The sequence below is a fragment of the Tachysurus fulvidraco genome, chromosome 26 (genome assembly GCF_022655615.1).
Source record: "Tachysurus fulvidraco isolate hzauxx_2018 chromosome 26, HZAU_PFXX_2.0, whole genome shotgun sequence".
NCBI lineage: Eukaryota > Metazoa > Chordata > Actinopteri > Siluriformes > Bagridae > Tachysurus > Tachysurus fulvidraco.
Genome location: NC_062543.1, coordinates 6,485,273 through 6,501,985, shown reverse-complemented (window position 1 = coordinate 6,501,985; position 16,713 = coordinate 6,485,273). Strand labels below are relative to the sequence as shown.

At 39.2% G+C, this 16,713-nt stretch overlaps 2 protein-coding genes across 2 annotated transcripts; one reads left to right on the top strand and one right to left on the bottom strand.

Annotated features, from left to right (window-relative positions):
- LOC113637258 (nuclear protein 2-like) lies at positions 1-780 on the bottom strand. The gene is made up of 2 exons (XM_047809290.1): positions 454-780; positions 1-363 (listed from the first exon to the last, which is right to left on the bottom strand). Exon 1 carries the CDS (start codon positions 696-698, stop codon positions 468-470), a length of 231 nt encoding a protein of 76 aa, XP_047665246.1. The 5' UTR covers positions 699-780; the 3' UTR covers positions 1-363; positions 454-467.
- Positions 781-3,059: 2,279 nt separating this feature from the next.
- On the top strand, positions 3,060-14,615 carry vkorc1l1 (vitamin K epoxide reductase complex, subunit 1-like 1). Its single transcript, XM_027137774.2, has 3 exons — positions 3,060-3,355; positions 10,071-10,180; positions 12,967-14,615. The coding sequence occupies exons 1-3, from the start codon at positions 3,165-3,167 to the stop codon at positions 13,185-13,187; spliced, it is 522 nt and encodes a 173-aa protein (XP_026993575.1). The 5' UTR covers positions 3,060-3,164; the 3' UTR covers positions 13,188-14,615.
- Positions 14,616-16,713: the final 2,098 nt, after the last annotated feature.

Below are 16,713 nucleotides of genomic sequence, written 5' to 3'. Positions count from 1 at the left end.
AATGATGAAATCAGTGTTTAATTTTTATTCAAGTGATTTCTAACACCAACACGACGTATTATTAAAACACACCACCACAACCAACAGCTTTTAAAAGGAGGGCCAACACCCAAAAACAAAACAAGGTCGATCTCGTGCGCAGCCGCAACCCGACTCCAGTGGACAGGTGACCAAGACACGGACACGCGGAATCTGGGATGCGCGTTCACGAGGATGCGCGCGCACGAGGCAAGAAAACGCTGTGGGTTCAGATGCGTCAGTGGCGCGTGCGCGCGTTCTCGTTTCAACAAGGCAGGAAAAAGGGTTTTAAACAGACATTTAGACCACGATCCAAGTCATCTTCAAGTGTAGGAGTTGCTGGGTCTGCATAGAAACGATATGCATTGACAAAACCATAAGAAAAGGTGCATACCATGAATATGATAGATTGCTATTCATATGCATCTTGCTTACCAATTGCACATCGTTCAAGACGAACAGCTTTTGGTTCTCCTCCTCTTCACTTCGCTATTACGGAGTTTTTCAGTGATTTTTCTCTCGTGTCCTGCAGGACAATGGCGGTTTGTGTTTAATCCGATTTCTTTCTTGGTTCTTCCTTTTCCCCCTGCATGACAGGGATATTCATCCAGGTTGTAATAATCATACTGGTCATAATGCGCCTCTTCGAACAAAACCAGCCTTTCGATGTCAGTAGCCATGTTTATTTCTTTGCTTTCTTTCCTCGCACGCGCGCCCTAACAAGCTCACTTCTATGCGTAAACAACACAGACGATGTCACGTGACTTTATGTGTGTTTTCAGTCGCCTTCGCGTCACGTGGTCGCGTTCGCAGTCGCTTATTGGCTGGGAATTTTATCCCCATACAGTCAACACTTCTCTAAAGCTTTCTCACGTACATCAGATTAGAATCTGGATTCTCTCTCTTGGAGATAAAGAATATTTAATAAACAATAAAAATACACATTTTCTATCTCAGGCGTCATCGGGACACACTCTCCGGACAATTTTTTGGACAATTTTCCAGATATGCCAATCAACCTACCATGCATGTCTTTGGACCGGGGGAGGAAACCGGAGTACCCGGAGGAAACCCCCGAGGGGAGAACATGCAAACTCCGCACACACAACAAGGCGGAGGCGGGAATCGAACCCCGACCCTAGAGGTGTGAGGCGAATGTACTACCCACTAAGCCACCGTTCCACCCTTACATGAAACATGAAACATGTGCATGAAATAGGTACAAATTGTTGTATTCTTTATTACTCATTGCATAGTATTCATTAAATAACAGTGAACACAGTGCCATCTACTGGCTTTCTTGAGTAGTTATGGTTCAGGGGCCTATTTGCCCCCCTGTCAAGGGATTCTTTTGATTATGATTCATTTACAGCAGAGACCTGTTACGTTAGCTATGTACAAGATGAGCAGAACACTGCATTGATGGTGGTATTAGCTTCAAAATTGCTGATATGTTTGATATGTTTATGCTGTGTAAAAATCTGGACAGTCTGAAGCTACTACTGCTTTATTGCTTGAGATGAGATGAGATGAGATGAGTTGAGAGATGAGATGTAAATCCCACTGCATCACTACTGACAAGTAGTCAGATGTGAAAATAGACTAAAAAGTCAACCAAGAATCTAAATGTGTCACATCTAAAATATAAAAATATAAATTATATGTGCCATAAAAATAAAATACAAATTTGAATTTACCTCTATAGGTTGGGGGGGAATGAATAAATAAACAAATCAATCAATCAATAAACTTTGTTACTGTATCAGTGTTAAATACAACAAGAATATATTTTCTCCACATGGTGGCAGTGTGAACTAAACAACAACAACAACAACAATAACAACAAAAAACAGTTATCTGGGTTTATACCAGTTATCGCTTGTTCTCAAAGAACATTATACTGAAATTCCAAATATACCAAATTCCAGTCTTTTGTGGCGTTCTAATCATTAGAATACATAAACGACATTTCTGTATTGTACAATCTGTTGCACCTTAGCTTATTTTACATAATATATATATATATATATAGGTACATATTGCATATAATATGTAGTACTACTGTAAGTATGTCTAATAGCACACTGTGTGTACTGACTATATGAATGAGCATATTGGACATTTTCATCTGTTAATTTCACCTGTATGTTTCTGCAATTCCTGGAGTACGCTCCCAAGAATTTCACTCACCAAGGCACATGTGCTGTGGTGGTGACAATAAAAGTGACTTGACTTGACTTGATATGAAAGCTATAATTACATGTCTAATAATTAGTCTATAAATGAGTATTAAATTTAATATCATAAGTAAGAAGTTGAGCTAAAATTGTAATCATAATATTATATAGTGTAATATTTAATTTATTTTAGTGTAATATTTATTTAATAGTCCTTATGCTATTAGAACAGCACTGAACAATAAATAATATGGAAGATAAATAACACATGCAATTTTGAGTTCTAGTAAATAAGGAAAGTATTGTGTGATATTGTGTGAAAAATATATTTTGTGAAACCTGCTTACGTACCTCAAAAGAAACAGAAATGCGCATTGGCAACCATCAGGTTATTGGAAACTACTGGACCTGTTAAAAAAGGATCACCAAAAAACACTGATTAGGTTGTTTTTTAGAAGTATATATGCCTGAATACTGCAGATGTAGTCTAATTGACATTATATTTAAATGTAGTTTATATTACATATATGTATGTTTTGTCTATTGTGTGCATATATATACATACAGAGACAAAATATACATATCCCTATATATAAATGTGTGTGTGTGTGTGTGTGTGTGTGTGTGTGTGTGTGTGTGTGTGTGTGTGTGTGTATAATACATATATATATATGTGTTGTCTTATAAGGCCAAACTTTAATTGTCTATGTGATCTACATGATATTCTTGAGCAAACTTGAGCTATATTATACTTCTTTCTACCTAAAAAAAACCTTTTGCAAACTATTGCACCCGAGCACCTGTTTGACCCAGAGCGCTAGCGCGCGCGCCCCCTGTCGGTCACAGAGCGCGGACGCGCGCGGACACGCCCCTGCCGCTGTGGCGCGCACCGACGCTCTTCCACGTCTCCGCTCCCGCGGGCCCAATGGTCGGAGAAGGCTGCGTGTACGAGCAAGGCCGGGAAAAAACATGGCGGCGCCCGTCTTAAGAGTGTCCACCCCTCGATGGGAAAGAATAGCCAGGTTCCTCGTTTGCCTCTTAGGAATACTGCTGTCCGTGTACGCGTTTCACGTGGAAAGGGAGAAATCTCGGGATGCCAACTACCAGGCCATGTGTGACTTGAGCAACTCTATAAGCTGCTCCAAAGTGTTCGGCTCAAGGTAAGTGAATGAAGCTAAGCTAATCGGCTACCTCCACAAAACCCGCCTACTTTTATAGCATTGTATCAGAAGAGTCCGGTAGCGCTGCTGCTTTAATGTGTATAGTATGAGTGAGTAACTGGGAAGTACAATGGGCATGGGTTTACTGGGTTTACTGGGTTTAATGGGTTCACCAGTCAGACTAGCGCTTAAATGTGGACCAGGATAGTGACCTGTCTGGGTGTTAGCCACCCAGCCTACTCAGTGTGATACTGATAACGCGTGTGTATTGCTGTTTTTATTATTAATGTTAAACCATTTAGTATTTTGTTGCAGCGTGTAAATACCACGACTTGAGTGAGTTGAATGGAGCGAACGAACAGTTAAGGAATATGTGCTAAAGTCTGCAGCCCACAGCTAGCTAGCATTGATAGCTATTAATAAGACAGTTATCTGTCTGATCCTAAGTATTCGGGACAGGGGACAGGGATACAAATAACATGAGATAGTTTGTGTTTTTTTGACCTTGTAGCAGTCGCTATTGTGGCTGTTGACTAAACAGATTTTAATTGTTGGAAGGAGTTTGTATAGAACTGTAATTTAACTTGTCACCTAGCCGCTAGCTACCTAGCCACTTAGTCTAGCTACCTAGCCACTTAGCGTAGCTACCTAGCCGCTAGTTACCTAGCCACTTAGCCTAGCCACTTAGCCTAGCAGCCTAGCCACTTAGCCTAGCTACCTAGCCACTTAGCCTAGCTACCTAGCCACTTAGCCTAGCTACCTAGCCACTTAGCCTAGCTACCTAGCCGCTAGCTACCTAGCCACTTAAACTGTAGCAGAGAGATAAGACTCTAAAGGCTCTAAATATACACACCAGTTTTTTTTATTTTGTTGGTTGTAGTTTATTTTTGGGTCCTGTGTTATATTTTCTGTTTATTAATTAGTTAATATTAACTTCTATAAAACTGATAGGCGTTGCTAATGTTAGCTAGATGTTAGACTGACTAGGGTTCTGTTTCTAAGGCGTTTCCACACCGTGGATATTTATTTATTTATTTATCTATCTATCTATCTATCTATCTATCTATCTATCTATCTATCTATCTATTTATTTATTATACCTGGTGGGTTTGAAATTCCTGTTTATAAAAGTATAATAAAGACGTTGATTAGTCTGTACAATATTCCTTCTTGCCTAAACACCTTGAATTGTGTTCAGCATTAGCATTGACACAGATACATTTTCATTTGTAAGTAATTTACCTACGTGGAACTGAGGAGGGTTTTTACCTACAGCTCATATTAACAATCAGAGGACAGCCCTCTATCTGACAGACGTGTTCAGGCTGTCACTTTCAGCTTTACAACCTTGTGTTATGGATAGATGAAGGTTTACATACTGGCTCAATCGTATCACCTGTAGACGAGCTGTTTTGTGTATTGATTCAACCCAGTGTGTAGTGAATGTGCTCGGCTGTAGTCTGATCTCTAAACACAGGCTATTGAGAAACGAAGCAAGGGTTTGCCGATCACATCTTTGATACGATGTCTAGGTCTGAGTCTCGCTCAAAATCTGAATGCTCTGAAATCTGAGTGCTCGATGACCTCCTGACAGTAACCCAGCCAAGCTTTCGTTTGAAGATTTATTATTCTTTTAATTATTTTAAAGACAGCAGAGGCGTGAAGGTGACATGATTTAAGTAGAGAAGACAACACAATGTGGAATGCTGTTATAGGAAAATAATCAATGACAGGTTCATGTGAAGGGACAAGACATATTTTTCCAATCAAAGCAAAGTGTTTTATTTTTCTTATACCTCAGCAATTTGCCAATTATTAAAACATAGTCCCTGTTATTGCTTATGAATATAGCAGCTATATTTATTTAGCAGTCATTTCTTCACAGCTTCTCTTTTTTTTTATTCTAATATGACAAAAACAGTTTGTCGTGTTAGCCAGAAACCCGAAGACGTCCCTGTGACGCTGTTACTGTTAAATAAACGTCTCATAAAAGACTTCGGTATATCAATAAATTGTATGCTTTTCATTCTTAAAACATCACAAATTCAAAATCTGTCTATCTTTGTTTATGTGGAGGATCTGCCATACAAGTTCCTATGAATTATTTGTTACTATAAAAATTAGAACTTGTTAGCACAGTCATGCTAGTGTAATCCCATCATTTGAAATGTAGCAAGCACTATTGTAAGATCTGCTGTGATAGAAAATGAACCCGGATACGAGAATTCACCAGTGCCTTAGTATGAGACAGTTTGTCAGTATTTTTTGCCGTGACACGACACACATCATCCATCCCACGGAAACGGTTGTAGAAATCGGTTGTTGATTACTGCCGCGATCAGATCAGTATCGGATATCGTCTCTATCAGGATCACTTTGAACAGCAAAAGATGTGTTCAGTGTGCCAGTAAACTCGGCTTCATTTCAGCAGGCCAGGCTCAGCTCTCAAGACCTGTTTTGTTTTTTATTCAAACTTGTATCCACATGTGTAAATTAGAAGAGTTAATCGGTTAGATCTGAGAGTCACAGATGTAGCGACCGTTTTGCAAATCAAAATAAATTGTGGGCCGAAATGTGACGGGAAAGATCATGACTAACCTTTCACTTCAGATTCACTTCCACAGATCAGCTTACCAAGTCTATTTTATTTATGTCGTTATTATGCTCTGGCATGCGAGACTCTCACTGCTGAGTATTTCACTTAATGGTATCTCGGGTAAAGGTTCGTCTGGGTGGCTGTGGGACGATTGTGTAAGGATGGCAAGAGAGAGGCTTTTTATCTAATCCAAGCTGGAGGTTTTTTGATTCCACCTCACTGGTTAGTCCTTGACCAAGTCCTTGGTTAGTTAGAATAATACATACCTCCATGTGCAAGGAGAACTTGATAAATGAACTAGAGATGGTACCGATTTGTTATGTTAGTGTATCAGACTAATATGTGCAGAAAATGCTGGATTGAATATCGCCAAAATAAAAAAGAATCCAAATGTGATTTTCTATCAAGCAAACATTTAGGGTAAATTTATACACCAAATTTGTGTTATTGACTTTTTTCCTTTTTAAATATATTATTAAATGTATCTTGCAAGAAAAATGATACTGGATTGCAATTTATTTTTTTAATTTAAACATCTGTCCAATTTTGCATATGATTTCATTAATTTTATTTATTTATGTTGTATTTATATTATTTTCTTTTTCAAATTAGAAGCTGCTGTTTTGTGTAAGACGTATTTGTCGGTGTGTATTTCATCCTGAAATACTAGTTCTAGTGAAGTGTGTCAATTAAAAAAAATCGTAGGAAAGGAAAAGTGCGAGTTTCGACCAGACAGCAGTTTTTTTTTTCCTCAGTATCCCACGGGTGATCGCAAGTATAGTAAAGAAGGACGAATGAAACAGAGCTACTAATAAAACGCAGTAGCTGAGTCGTTTAGAGAGTCTCCCACAATAGTTGTAGAGAAAAGAATCCGAAACGCTTATTAATGAGTTTGTTTAAATAATAAGGAAGCTGGAAACAAACCGTTGATGAAGTCACCTGTTTAACCAGCTCAGCCTGTGTTTTATCACATCTTCTATTTAAAGGATGAAAAAGTCGGTACAGCACGTAAGCTCGATTCGCTCCTCTTCACGACACCGTTAACAAGAAAGAAACACAGAGTGTTTATTATCGATGCTGAACGTTAATGTTAATGTAACGCTTATGTTTGGCTGCGCTACATAATAAAGACACTACAAACCATTACTACTACAAGATGTTATTAATGAAAACATGCTGCAAATCTGACAGAATATTGAAGGCACTATTTCCCACACCTAAACCTGTCAAATCGCCTTTTACTGAATATCACTGAGGCTGATTGATATAATCGTTTGTTGGATTTTATCTTCCATTATTGCAGAATCCTACAACGTGCAACGTAAGCACGAGAACAATGAAAGGCGAAAACTAACCAGTGACAGGTTGCGTAATGAGATTTCACCGTATGGTACAGATGCAGGAATACGATTCACTTATTATTTTAGTTTCCCACTCACTTAAACCACAGTTCATCTAAATACAGTCGTGTGCAAAAGTTTAGGAACCCCTGACAATTTCCAGGAATTTCATTTATAAATATTTGGGTGTTTGGATCAGCAAATTCATTTTGATCCATCAAATAACTGAAGCACACAGTAATATTTCAGTAGCGAAATGAGGTTTAGTGGATTATCAGAAAATGCGCAATATACATCAAAACCAAATTAGACAGGTGCATAAATTCACATCAGTATTTAGTAGAGCCTCCTTTAGCAGAAATAACAGCCTCTAGATGCTTCCTATAGTCTGTAATGAATGTCTGGATTCTGGATGAATGTATTTTGGACCATTCCTCCTTACAAAACATCTCCAGTACAGTTAGGTTTGATGGTTGCCGAGCATGGAAATTGTCAGGGGTTCCTAAACTTTTGCATTCGACTGTGTGTATATAAATATATATATATATATATATCTTCACCCCAAACTCTCATGGTCCGTGTTTTTGATGTGTGTGATCTGTGGTCTGTTTGTCTTGGCTTGTACGTATCGGCTTGTGATTTTTATTTGTGAAGAACTGATGATTTTGAAGATTTTTTTTGCATGTTCTTTTTATTTGACAGTACAGACAGACAGACAGACGAGACGGACAAGACAATACAAAACAGTCAGACAATACAGAAGTCTTCACATGTTCCTGCTTAGCTGGTTTGCTGTTTGTGTTGTTAAACATTGCCATTTGTTGCACTGCTGCGCTGTGGTTTCCCTTCCAGTGTCTGTTAGCAGATCATCACCAAAGGAGGCCGCTTTCTATAGCAGGGCAGATATTTGGGTAAAAAGCCGAGTAGCTGAAAGTTGGTTTCCTATCAGTTATTTCTTCTTCTTTGGATTGATTAAGCAAACACTTAGGATGATTGTCTGAGATAACATCAGATCATGGTCTGGAAATGTTGAGCATTCTTCATCCTGCTCTACTGGGAACAAAACTTTGGGATTTTACAGTGAATTTACAAATACGACGTTTATATCTTTGCCTTAATCCTGATCTCAACCCAGAGCATTCATAGAATTTTGTTTTGCATCAAGAATTTGTAGGTTGCAGTAGTTAGTTAGTTTGTTTTTTTGTTCTTTCTTTCTTTTTAATCGAAAGACTTTATTCATATTACAGTGTACAAAGATGATACTTAAAAAGAATGGAGATAGATGTGATAGAGGTCTTTGCTCTAATTTAGAACAAGGGCCAGTAGGTGTTCAGTATTGTCATGTTTGCTACCACATGGAAGTGAACCTTCTTATGTGTAGGTGTCTTTATATCTCCTTCTTCTCCTTCTACATCTCGTTTTAGGATTTAACCAACAGGTGTACAAGTCAGCTCCACAAATGCCTGTGAGAAGCAGTTTATATGTCGAGGCTGTCTGTGTCCACACCTCTCTTTTGTAATCCATCTTTAAGTTTGATGCATAGATAAGTTTGTTGATATCCAGCTGCCTTTTAATAATATCCCAATTAATAATATTTCTGACTGTATCATCCGGTTAGTCCTAAACAGACTTATCCGTTACCCGTAGCTATAAAAATAAAACCGTCTCCTCTTTGCTACGTATTTTTCGTCATCGTTTGACAATTTGGAATCTTTGTACACAACACGCAGAGTTTCTTTGACTGTACGAAGGACCTGGTATGAGACGTTCTCATTGGGTTTCTGCTGCTTCGTGCATAGGCCTAACATTCTAACACTGTCGTTTCACACCGTACGTGTTTTTACAGGGTTTACAAGACTTCAGTAGTGCTGCTAACTCTGATTCAGAGCAGGTTTCATAACCACAGGTAACTCTTATTCTAAATTCCAGGTGTTTCCTTTGCCTGGAGCTAAAAGAAATAACGATATCCCAAAACCCTTTATATTATGCCATGCCATCACCAGGACACAAACCCCGCATTATTTAAGAGAGGGGGAGGAAAAAAAAAGTAGTGAGCTTTCTCAGGACATCGGATTGTGCTTTTCATTGCCAGTGTTGGTGCTGTAGCAGGTGGTGGGATTTAGGAGTACGACATCACACCACCATGAAGTTTGTTACATACCAAGAGAAAACCTTTCCCTTGTAGTTAAACCTACTTTTCCTGAGTTCTTCTTATCCCACACATACAACCTGGGCAGCTGTTCCTCAGGTAATAATATACTATACAGATATGGGACTAAAGGAAGACCAGTGCTTGAAGTCCATCTTTATCGATGCAGTGGCATGATCTGTGTATCAGAGAGGGGAGCAGGGACATGTGTACTGGCTCCATCACATGCCTCCACACATTATTAATAACAGGTAAGATTAAAGCCCTCCGAAGCACCGCTTTATGCCACTCGGGTCGCTTTATAATCCTTGCGAGTGCTAAATGCGATGCTCTTGAGAGTTTCTCATGCCCAAAGTTTCCCTTTATTCATCTCGGATGACGTTATTAGGGCTAAAGGTGACGTTCGGCTTGCTCAAGGGGAAGCTCTGTTCCACTTTGATTATTACATTTCACTGCCTCTTTCATCATCTTGTGACTTATTATTCAGGCCAAAGATTTCTTTGCTGTTCTTTGTGCTCCAAATAGAGAAGGCATTGATATTAAACTTTAAATAAAATGACTGTCTTTTTTAATTTCCATTATAAACCACGTAAACCTGTCCATGTGTTTTTTTCCCTCTTTTTTCTGTAGATGGGGTCGAGGATTCGGTTTGTTTGGGTCCATCTTCGGTAACAACAGTGCAATAAATCAGCCAAACAGTGTCTACGGACTGTTGTTTTACGTCTTTCAGCTGTTATTAGGTAAGTAATTGACCTCAGCATGCCTTTGTTTGTTTTTTTTCTTTGAAGGGCAGCCAGCGACTCCGGATTTACACCTTTATACTGATCCAGAAACAGATTCTTCTCACTACAATTCTTATAATAAAATCAAGGAGTCTGGCCTTCTGCCAGCATGAAATGAGACCATTTTAATCATGTCAGTCTTGGGGGAATGAACTAATCAACAAGAGTTCTCTACTCAGGGTCTAGTGTAGACGCGATCACCCCTCGTGATGGAGTCGCCATCAACACACAACAAAAGTTTAGTAAAATCATTAATTAGTAGATTAACGAAAGTAACGGTACTCGAGAATCAGGGTTTAGAAAACTATTATCCATGATCAAGAAGTTAAACTCAAAATCGCCTAAATGTAAACATTTTTCCAGTAGACCTGTATTTCTGCCTTAAACGTACCACTTCTTGTGTCTTGCTAAAGGAAACGATGACGTTAGATAACTTCTACGGCTGAGTTTGTGAAGAAGAGGCGGGAATTCTGGGCGATTCTGCAAGCAGCAAATTATAATGAAAACTGATGGATGCTTTAAAGAAATACAGCTTGCAGTTTAACTCATGCCCGAGGCTTCACATAACCAGACCAGGATATCGTTATATACTGTAAAAGAAGTATTAACTAAACAGGGGTCATGGAACACTGGGTTAGCATCGTAAGAATTTTATTTCTGTTCTGCATGAAAAATAAATAAATAAATATCTTGTATAATCTTGTAAATAACCCCAATCACAAATCCATAGTGATTGCTAAAGCTGCTTAATCGGATGTCATCTTTACTTAGGCCTGTTTTCCTTCAAACGTCTCATTTTCCTGCCATGCAGACGGAGAACTCTGTTAAGAGAGAGTTCACTGTTGGACATCCTGAAGGTGCAGCATTTAGATGGCTGAAGATCCCAACTAGGAAACTTCATATGTGGAGTTTAATATCTTGGCACAACAAACTGAACCACAGATGGAAGGGTGGGGTGCATTTCTTATTGTCGCTACAACGAACATGATCTTTTGACATATTTGGCCTGGTTATAATCATGTTAAAAGATTTCACCAAAATATTGCTTAAATAATTAAGCGTTTAAACCACACAGTTCTCAGATCAAACCTTATTCCGTAGTCGGCATGAAACCGGTCGTGTCGGTATCGTCGACCGCCTCCTGGACATCCATTCGAGTTAAATGACTCACATCTCACGTCGTTTTTCTGTCACATCTCTATTTTTACTCTGTTTCTTTCTCCTTTTTCCCCTGAGAGCTCGTGGCATTCGCTGACTCAGACTCTCCCACATGTAAGGTTTCCGTGACCAGCTGATAGGACCACGAGTTCCACCGGATCTCATCTCGTCTAACATCACACACCAAAACACGACACGCAGCACATTCTCACGCATCGTCTCAGCAGTTTGATTCACCACAGATCGATAGCGAATGCATTATACAGGCTGGATAAATCCACATTTTCAGTTATTGTTCCCTGTCGACAGGAAATTGTAAAAGGGGGGTGTGGGATAAAACCACGAACAAGTCCCATCTTACATCATTTTTGCCCAGTATGAAATGCGTCACATCGCGGAAAAAAACTAACTCCAAATTTCCGTTCCTCTTTATCTATACGACGCACTTCAGTCATACAGTCATCCAACACTACTAGCACCTTTTTTCACCTTTTTACATTTAATCTATTTCTTTTTCCACTGTACACTTTATTTTATCATCATCATCTAGCTCATTTTTATTGTTTTATTTCATTGTGTTCTGTTTATTCGTATTTTATAAAACGGACAGTCAATAAAACGTTTCACTGCACGTCACAACCGTACGAACGGTTACCGTTAGCGTTCTTTATTCCAATATATTTAAATAGAGCTCATTTCCTTCTAATAACCTGTTATGTCCAGGTTTTTAATAATATCTGTCCAACGGAATGTATATTCACCTGAAAACATTTATTGAAGAATTAGAATTTTAATAAACTTTTTTAATAATTTTTTTTTGTATCACGCCAACGCTTTAGCTCCGTCTCTCCTCGGCTCTTTGTGCGCTCGCGTTCCGTTAGTCCCTTTGTCCTTATTGCAGTTTTGCATCTATGAATAGACTGACCTTAAAGGAGAGAAGAGAATGCAAAGGGCTTGTGTGTACTTGTGTCATGGTAGTGCCACTTGGAGAAAGGTCACATCTTCTCTCTATCAGCATGCCGATGTTTCTCCGTGGACGTTTTCACTCCGGAACAATTTAATCCCCCCCCCCCCCCCCCCCCCCCCCCCGTGCTGTGATTAAATATTTACTTACCGTATGAACTAATAAGTAGTCTTAGTGCAAGATCGATAATGTTATAATAAAAAGTGCTGCGTGTATTTTTGAAATATCTTCGGCAGACTGGTTTTTAATTAGTCTCGAAATGACTGGAATAAGAAGCTGAAAGTCTGTTTTTTAAAATACATTTAAATAGAGTTCGATTAGCAGTTTACTTCGAAGAATCATTTTAATACTTGCTATTGAAGTTTTTTTAATAGGACGCCTTAAAAAAAGAAAAGCACACAATGTGGAAAATAAATAAATAATCAAAATAATTTCAATCAACTGAACATCAGACGCTTTAACGTTTAGGTCTTCGTGTTAAGACCTGAAGCACAAGCATGGAGCTCAAAATATTCCTGCTCTTGGGATCAGATAAAACAAGTATTTGACAGTCTTAACATTCCAGTGTGTGTTTTCTGCTGTTATTAACCAGCCCGCGTGCGTGTGTGTGTGTGTACTTTAGGCTTGACCGTGAGCGCGATGGCCGCCCTGATTCTCATGACCACGTCCATCGTCTCAGTGATAGGCTCGATGTACCTGGCCTACATCCTCTACTTTGTCCTGAAAGACTTCTGCATCATCTGCATTACCACATATGCACTGAACTTCATTCTACTCGTGCTCAATTACAAGAGGCTGGTCTACTTGAACGAGGCCTGGAAGCAACAACTAAAGCGGGACTAAAAGGAAGGAAAAAAACAGAAATACAAGGATAAAAAGGAAAAAAAATGAAAGAAAAGAGAAACGTGACCTCCGAACATTTGACTTGCCATCGGGAGACCTTGCTTTCAAACCAGTGTCTATTCTGAGTTAAAAAAAAAAAAAGAAAAGAAAAAGAAAATACCCAATCTGAAGAGAATTAAAATCCTAGGGCCACAGATCACAAGTTCATTCGTGTTGACAGAGGAAGGATTTAATCAGGAAAAATAATTGGGGGCTGTTCAGGGGTGGTGTTATTTTGTTCTTTTTCTTTTTTTTCTTCGTCTTTTCTTTTTTTTTTTCTTTTTCCGGTTATCGCTCACGAGGGTTGGGTCTAGTATTAGCGGCGTCAAAGAAATCTCACAAAAGCACTTGCAGAGAAACAGCTCCGAGTCCGGACAGAGGAAGTGAAGCGAAGAACAAAGCGAACAGGACGAGTGTAGAAAAGGAACAAGCCTGTCGCATGGTGCTTACTTGAATCCAGAGGAGAAATCTCATTCCTTTGTAGAACGGTACATCAACTGAATTATGACCTTTTTAAATTAATAAAAGTGCACGATCATGAGGTTTATGTACAGTTCACAGAGGTAATTCCATTAAAAGACCTAAAAAGGATAGTAATTGTTAAACAAATAAATTGCAATTTTATGTTTACAGTATTTCTCTCTCTCTCTCTCTCTCTCTCTCTCCTTTTTTTCTTTTCTTCCTCTTCATTCTTTCTTTGAGTAAGACCACTAATTTTAAACTATGAGAGAATTGTGAGATGGTGTCTTTGGGAGATCAAAATCATTATATCATCTACAATTTTGTTTTATCTTGCAGGTCTCTAGGTAGATAACGTGTTAAAATTTACTTGGACGGTTTTTGTTTTATTGTTTAAACAAAAAAAAAAAAAAACCCCCATACAACAACAAAGTAAAGCAACCTTACGTCTGACAAGTAAAAACAAAACATGTTTGACTTGAGACGGTTCCACCTTACAGTTGTGTTGTAGATCTGCACCGAGCTCTCACATTCCAGTTTTTTACTCATCGTAGCGATTTAATAGGCATCTGTTTAGTTTGTTGAGTTTAGTCATCGTTTGTTTAAATTAAACGTAAGAAAGGGGTAAGCTCTATCCTAGTCCTAGTTCAGGCATTGTGTGTGTTTAGGAGGGGACTCGGAGATCAAGGTGGTGAAAAGACTAAGTGGTGAAGGCGTCTGCAGCGCGGCGCGTTCTTCTCTCCTCGACCCTGCTGAGACAGCTCTTCAGACAAGCTCCCTTTTCTGTACTCTGTTGTAAATACTCTTGTATGTCAGCATTCCTGTACACACAGTAACATTCACTAGAGAATAATGTGCCTAAAATTTCCTTTTTTTTTTTTTTTTGTCCTTGACTTGAAATGTGTTGTACTTTAAAAGTATTTCATTGTGTCCCCTGTTTCTTGTGCATTATTGTGTTTTTCAGCTTTTCCCGCCCACCTTCAAAACCGTCAACGATCCACATTGTTTTCTTCAACCGTCACTAATCTCATCATACGTATCCAAGGCCCTTGTATAAAGATACACATGCTTTAAAGTTCACATGCCACTTTTACTCTAGTTACGTCTGTGTACTTCTGCAATAATGGTGTTAAGTCTGTTACCCATTCACACTGTAAGTCACGTATGTAACTGCGGTACTGTGACCTCCAGCAAGGCTTCCTTTGGAACTAGATGAGCTAATGCTAGCAAAGTTGTGGCCTTGAGACGGCGACCCCGTATGTGGAACCTTACACCTGTCCGCTAGCAATTCTTTTCACCACAAGTGAAACGGCACGACTAACCTTCACACGACCTTCGTTTCTACTTCCTTACATTTTATTTGGAATTATTAGCCGCCATATATCAGACATCATGAGGGGTTTTAACATCTCTTGCTTGCACACTGCCACGAAATAATAGGCAGTGCTGGTTCAACAGCTGGTCACATGACCACATAGCTGGCTGGAACTTCTGCATAATGCTTGACAGCCTTTTTTGGGGAAAGAGTTTTGTTCTGCTGTGTGCTCACTGATCTGAGTCATAACCGATGGTGATGGCCACATTAAATACGGTCACGTCATGTCGCGTGGCAGTCGGAGACTTACTGGTTGGTTGGTTGCCATCGGAAACAGCATGATGGTGACCCATATAATCTATAGTAGACACAGTATGAGGAGGTTGTTGCTGAACCGAAGCACCAAAAATTCCCACCTTCTTTATAAACCGGTGGAGTGCATGCTCACTCATTGCGTGTCTACACCTTTGCAAAAATGCCAGTGTGTTGGGATCTATCCCAGTGTCCTGACTGGGGTTGATAGATGTGCCTCAGCGTTATCCTCAAGAATGGCAATGCCCGAGAAACGCACTCGTTTAGCCAGTCGTGCACCGATGCGTCTTTCCCATGCAACATAAGAGAACAAATGACTAGTCCTCAATATTCACACAGTGAAACATAATGATGTCATAAGGTCGAGGTTCTGTATGTTCTTGTCGAAGGTGCTCTCTGGTCCTAGACAATTTAACTTTATTCATTGGAGTGGTGAAGAAAAGATGACTGATGTTGTGTGATGTGACCTTTTATAGGCTACACACATGGGCTCAGGGTCACAAGGAGATGATTTTACTATTGGTACTCTGCCTAGAAACAAGCACAGTTTTGAAGTTCTAGTTTTAAAGTTAACATCCCACCTCAACATAGTAAGGTAGACCTTGTTTTACTGAACATTTCCAGCCTCTACCTCTCAGTGTTACCCCTCAAGTCTTCCCCTTCAAATTCTTTGCATTGTCCAAAAAGACCGAGAAAATAAGCAAGCTGTGCCGCTTGGCCCCGTTCCTAATTTTGGAATCAGTGACAAGAATATGTCATGTACACAGTAGATGCATAGTGTTTTGGGTTGGTGTAGTGTGTGTGGTCCTGTCAGTAGCCTGCTGTTGATCTGAATGCTTGATGAAGCTTATTTGCTCTTCAGCCAAATCATATTTGAACCATATTCACACAAAACTGATAAAGCTTCATGTTCCTACTTTCAGGAACTTTCAATAATAGTCTAGAACTGTCGAAGGTCTAGTCAGAGAATTTGCCGGTTTGGAAACCAAAACAAATCCAACCACTACATTGTGACGAAGCTTTCCGAATCTACAGGAAAGTACAGATACCATATTGTCTGGATGTTGGTGCTTTGCCTAAGTTTTTTTTTTTTGAAGATGCCAGATACATTCACAAAATATTCTGAATATTCGCTTAACTGTAAGTTTAGTTGTCTCTTGCCACTATCTAGTAACTATGTCACTGTGAGTCCCTGAACCTTGTCCTTGAAGATTTTCCAGCAGTCAGCAACACCAGACGTAAAACCCACCCTGTTCTTGAATAGACATCGAGGAATTGAATAGAATTTACTTCAAACTCCAAGCGTGACACGATGACTTTCTTGCATTTGTTCTTATCCTCTCTTTACTATACGTATTCTGTGTCACTTACGGGAAAATCAATACGGCTTTAAAAAAAACA

What these genes read in the sequence shown, in the direction of transcription:
- vkorc1l1 (XM_027137774.2), top strand. Translation starts at nt 3,165, where the DNA reads ATGGCGGCGCCCGTCTTAAGAGTGTCCACCCCTCGATGGGAAAGAATA. An exon ending in TCCAAAGTGTTCGGCTCAAG is followed by an intron (nt 3,356 to 10,070) that starts GTAAGTGAATGA and finishes TTTTTTCTGTAG; the next exon opens with ATGGGGTCGAGGATTCGGTT. An exon ending in CGTCTTTCAGCTGTTATTAG is followed by an intron (nt 10,181 to 12,966) that starts GTAAGTAATTGA and finishes TGTGTACTTTAG; the next exon opens with GCTTGACCGTGAGCGCGATG.
- LOC113637258 (XM_047809290.1), bottom strand. Translation starts at nt 698, where the DNA reads ATGGCTACTGACATCGAAAGGCTGGTTTTGTTCGAAGAGGCGCATTAT.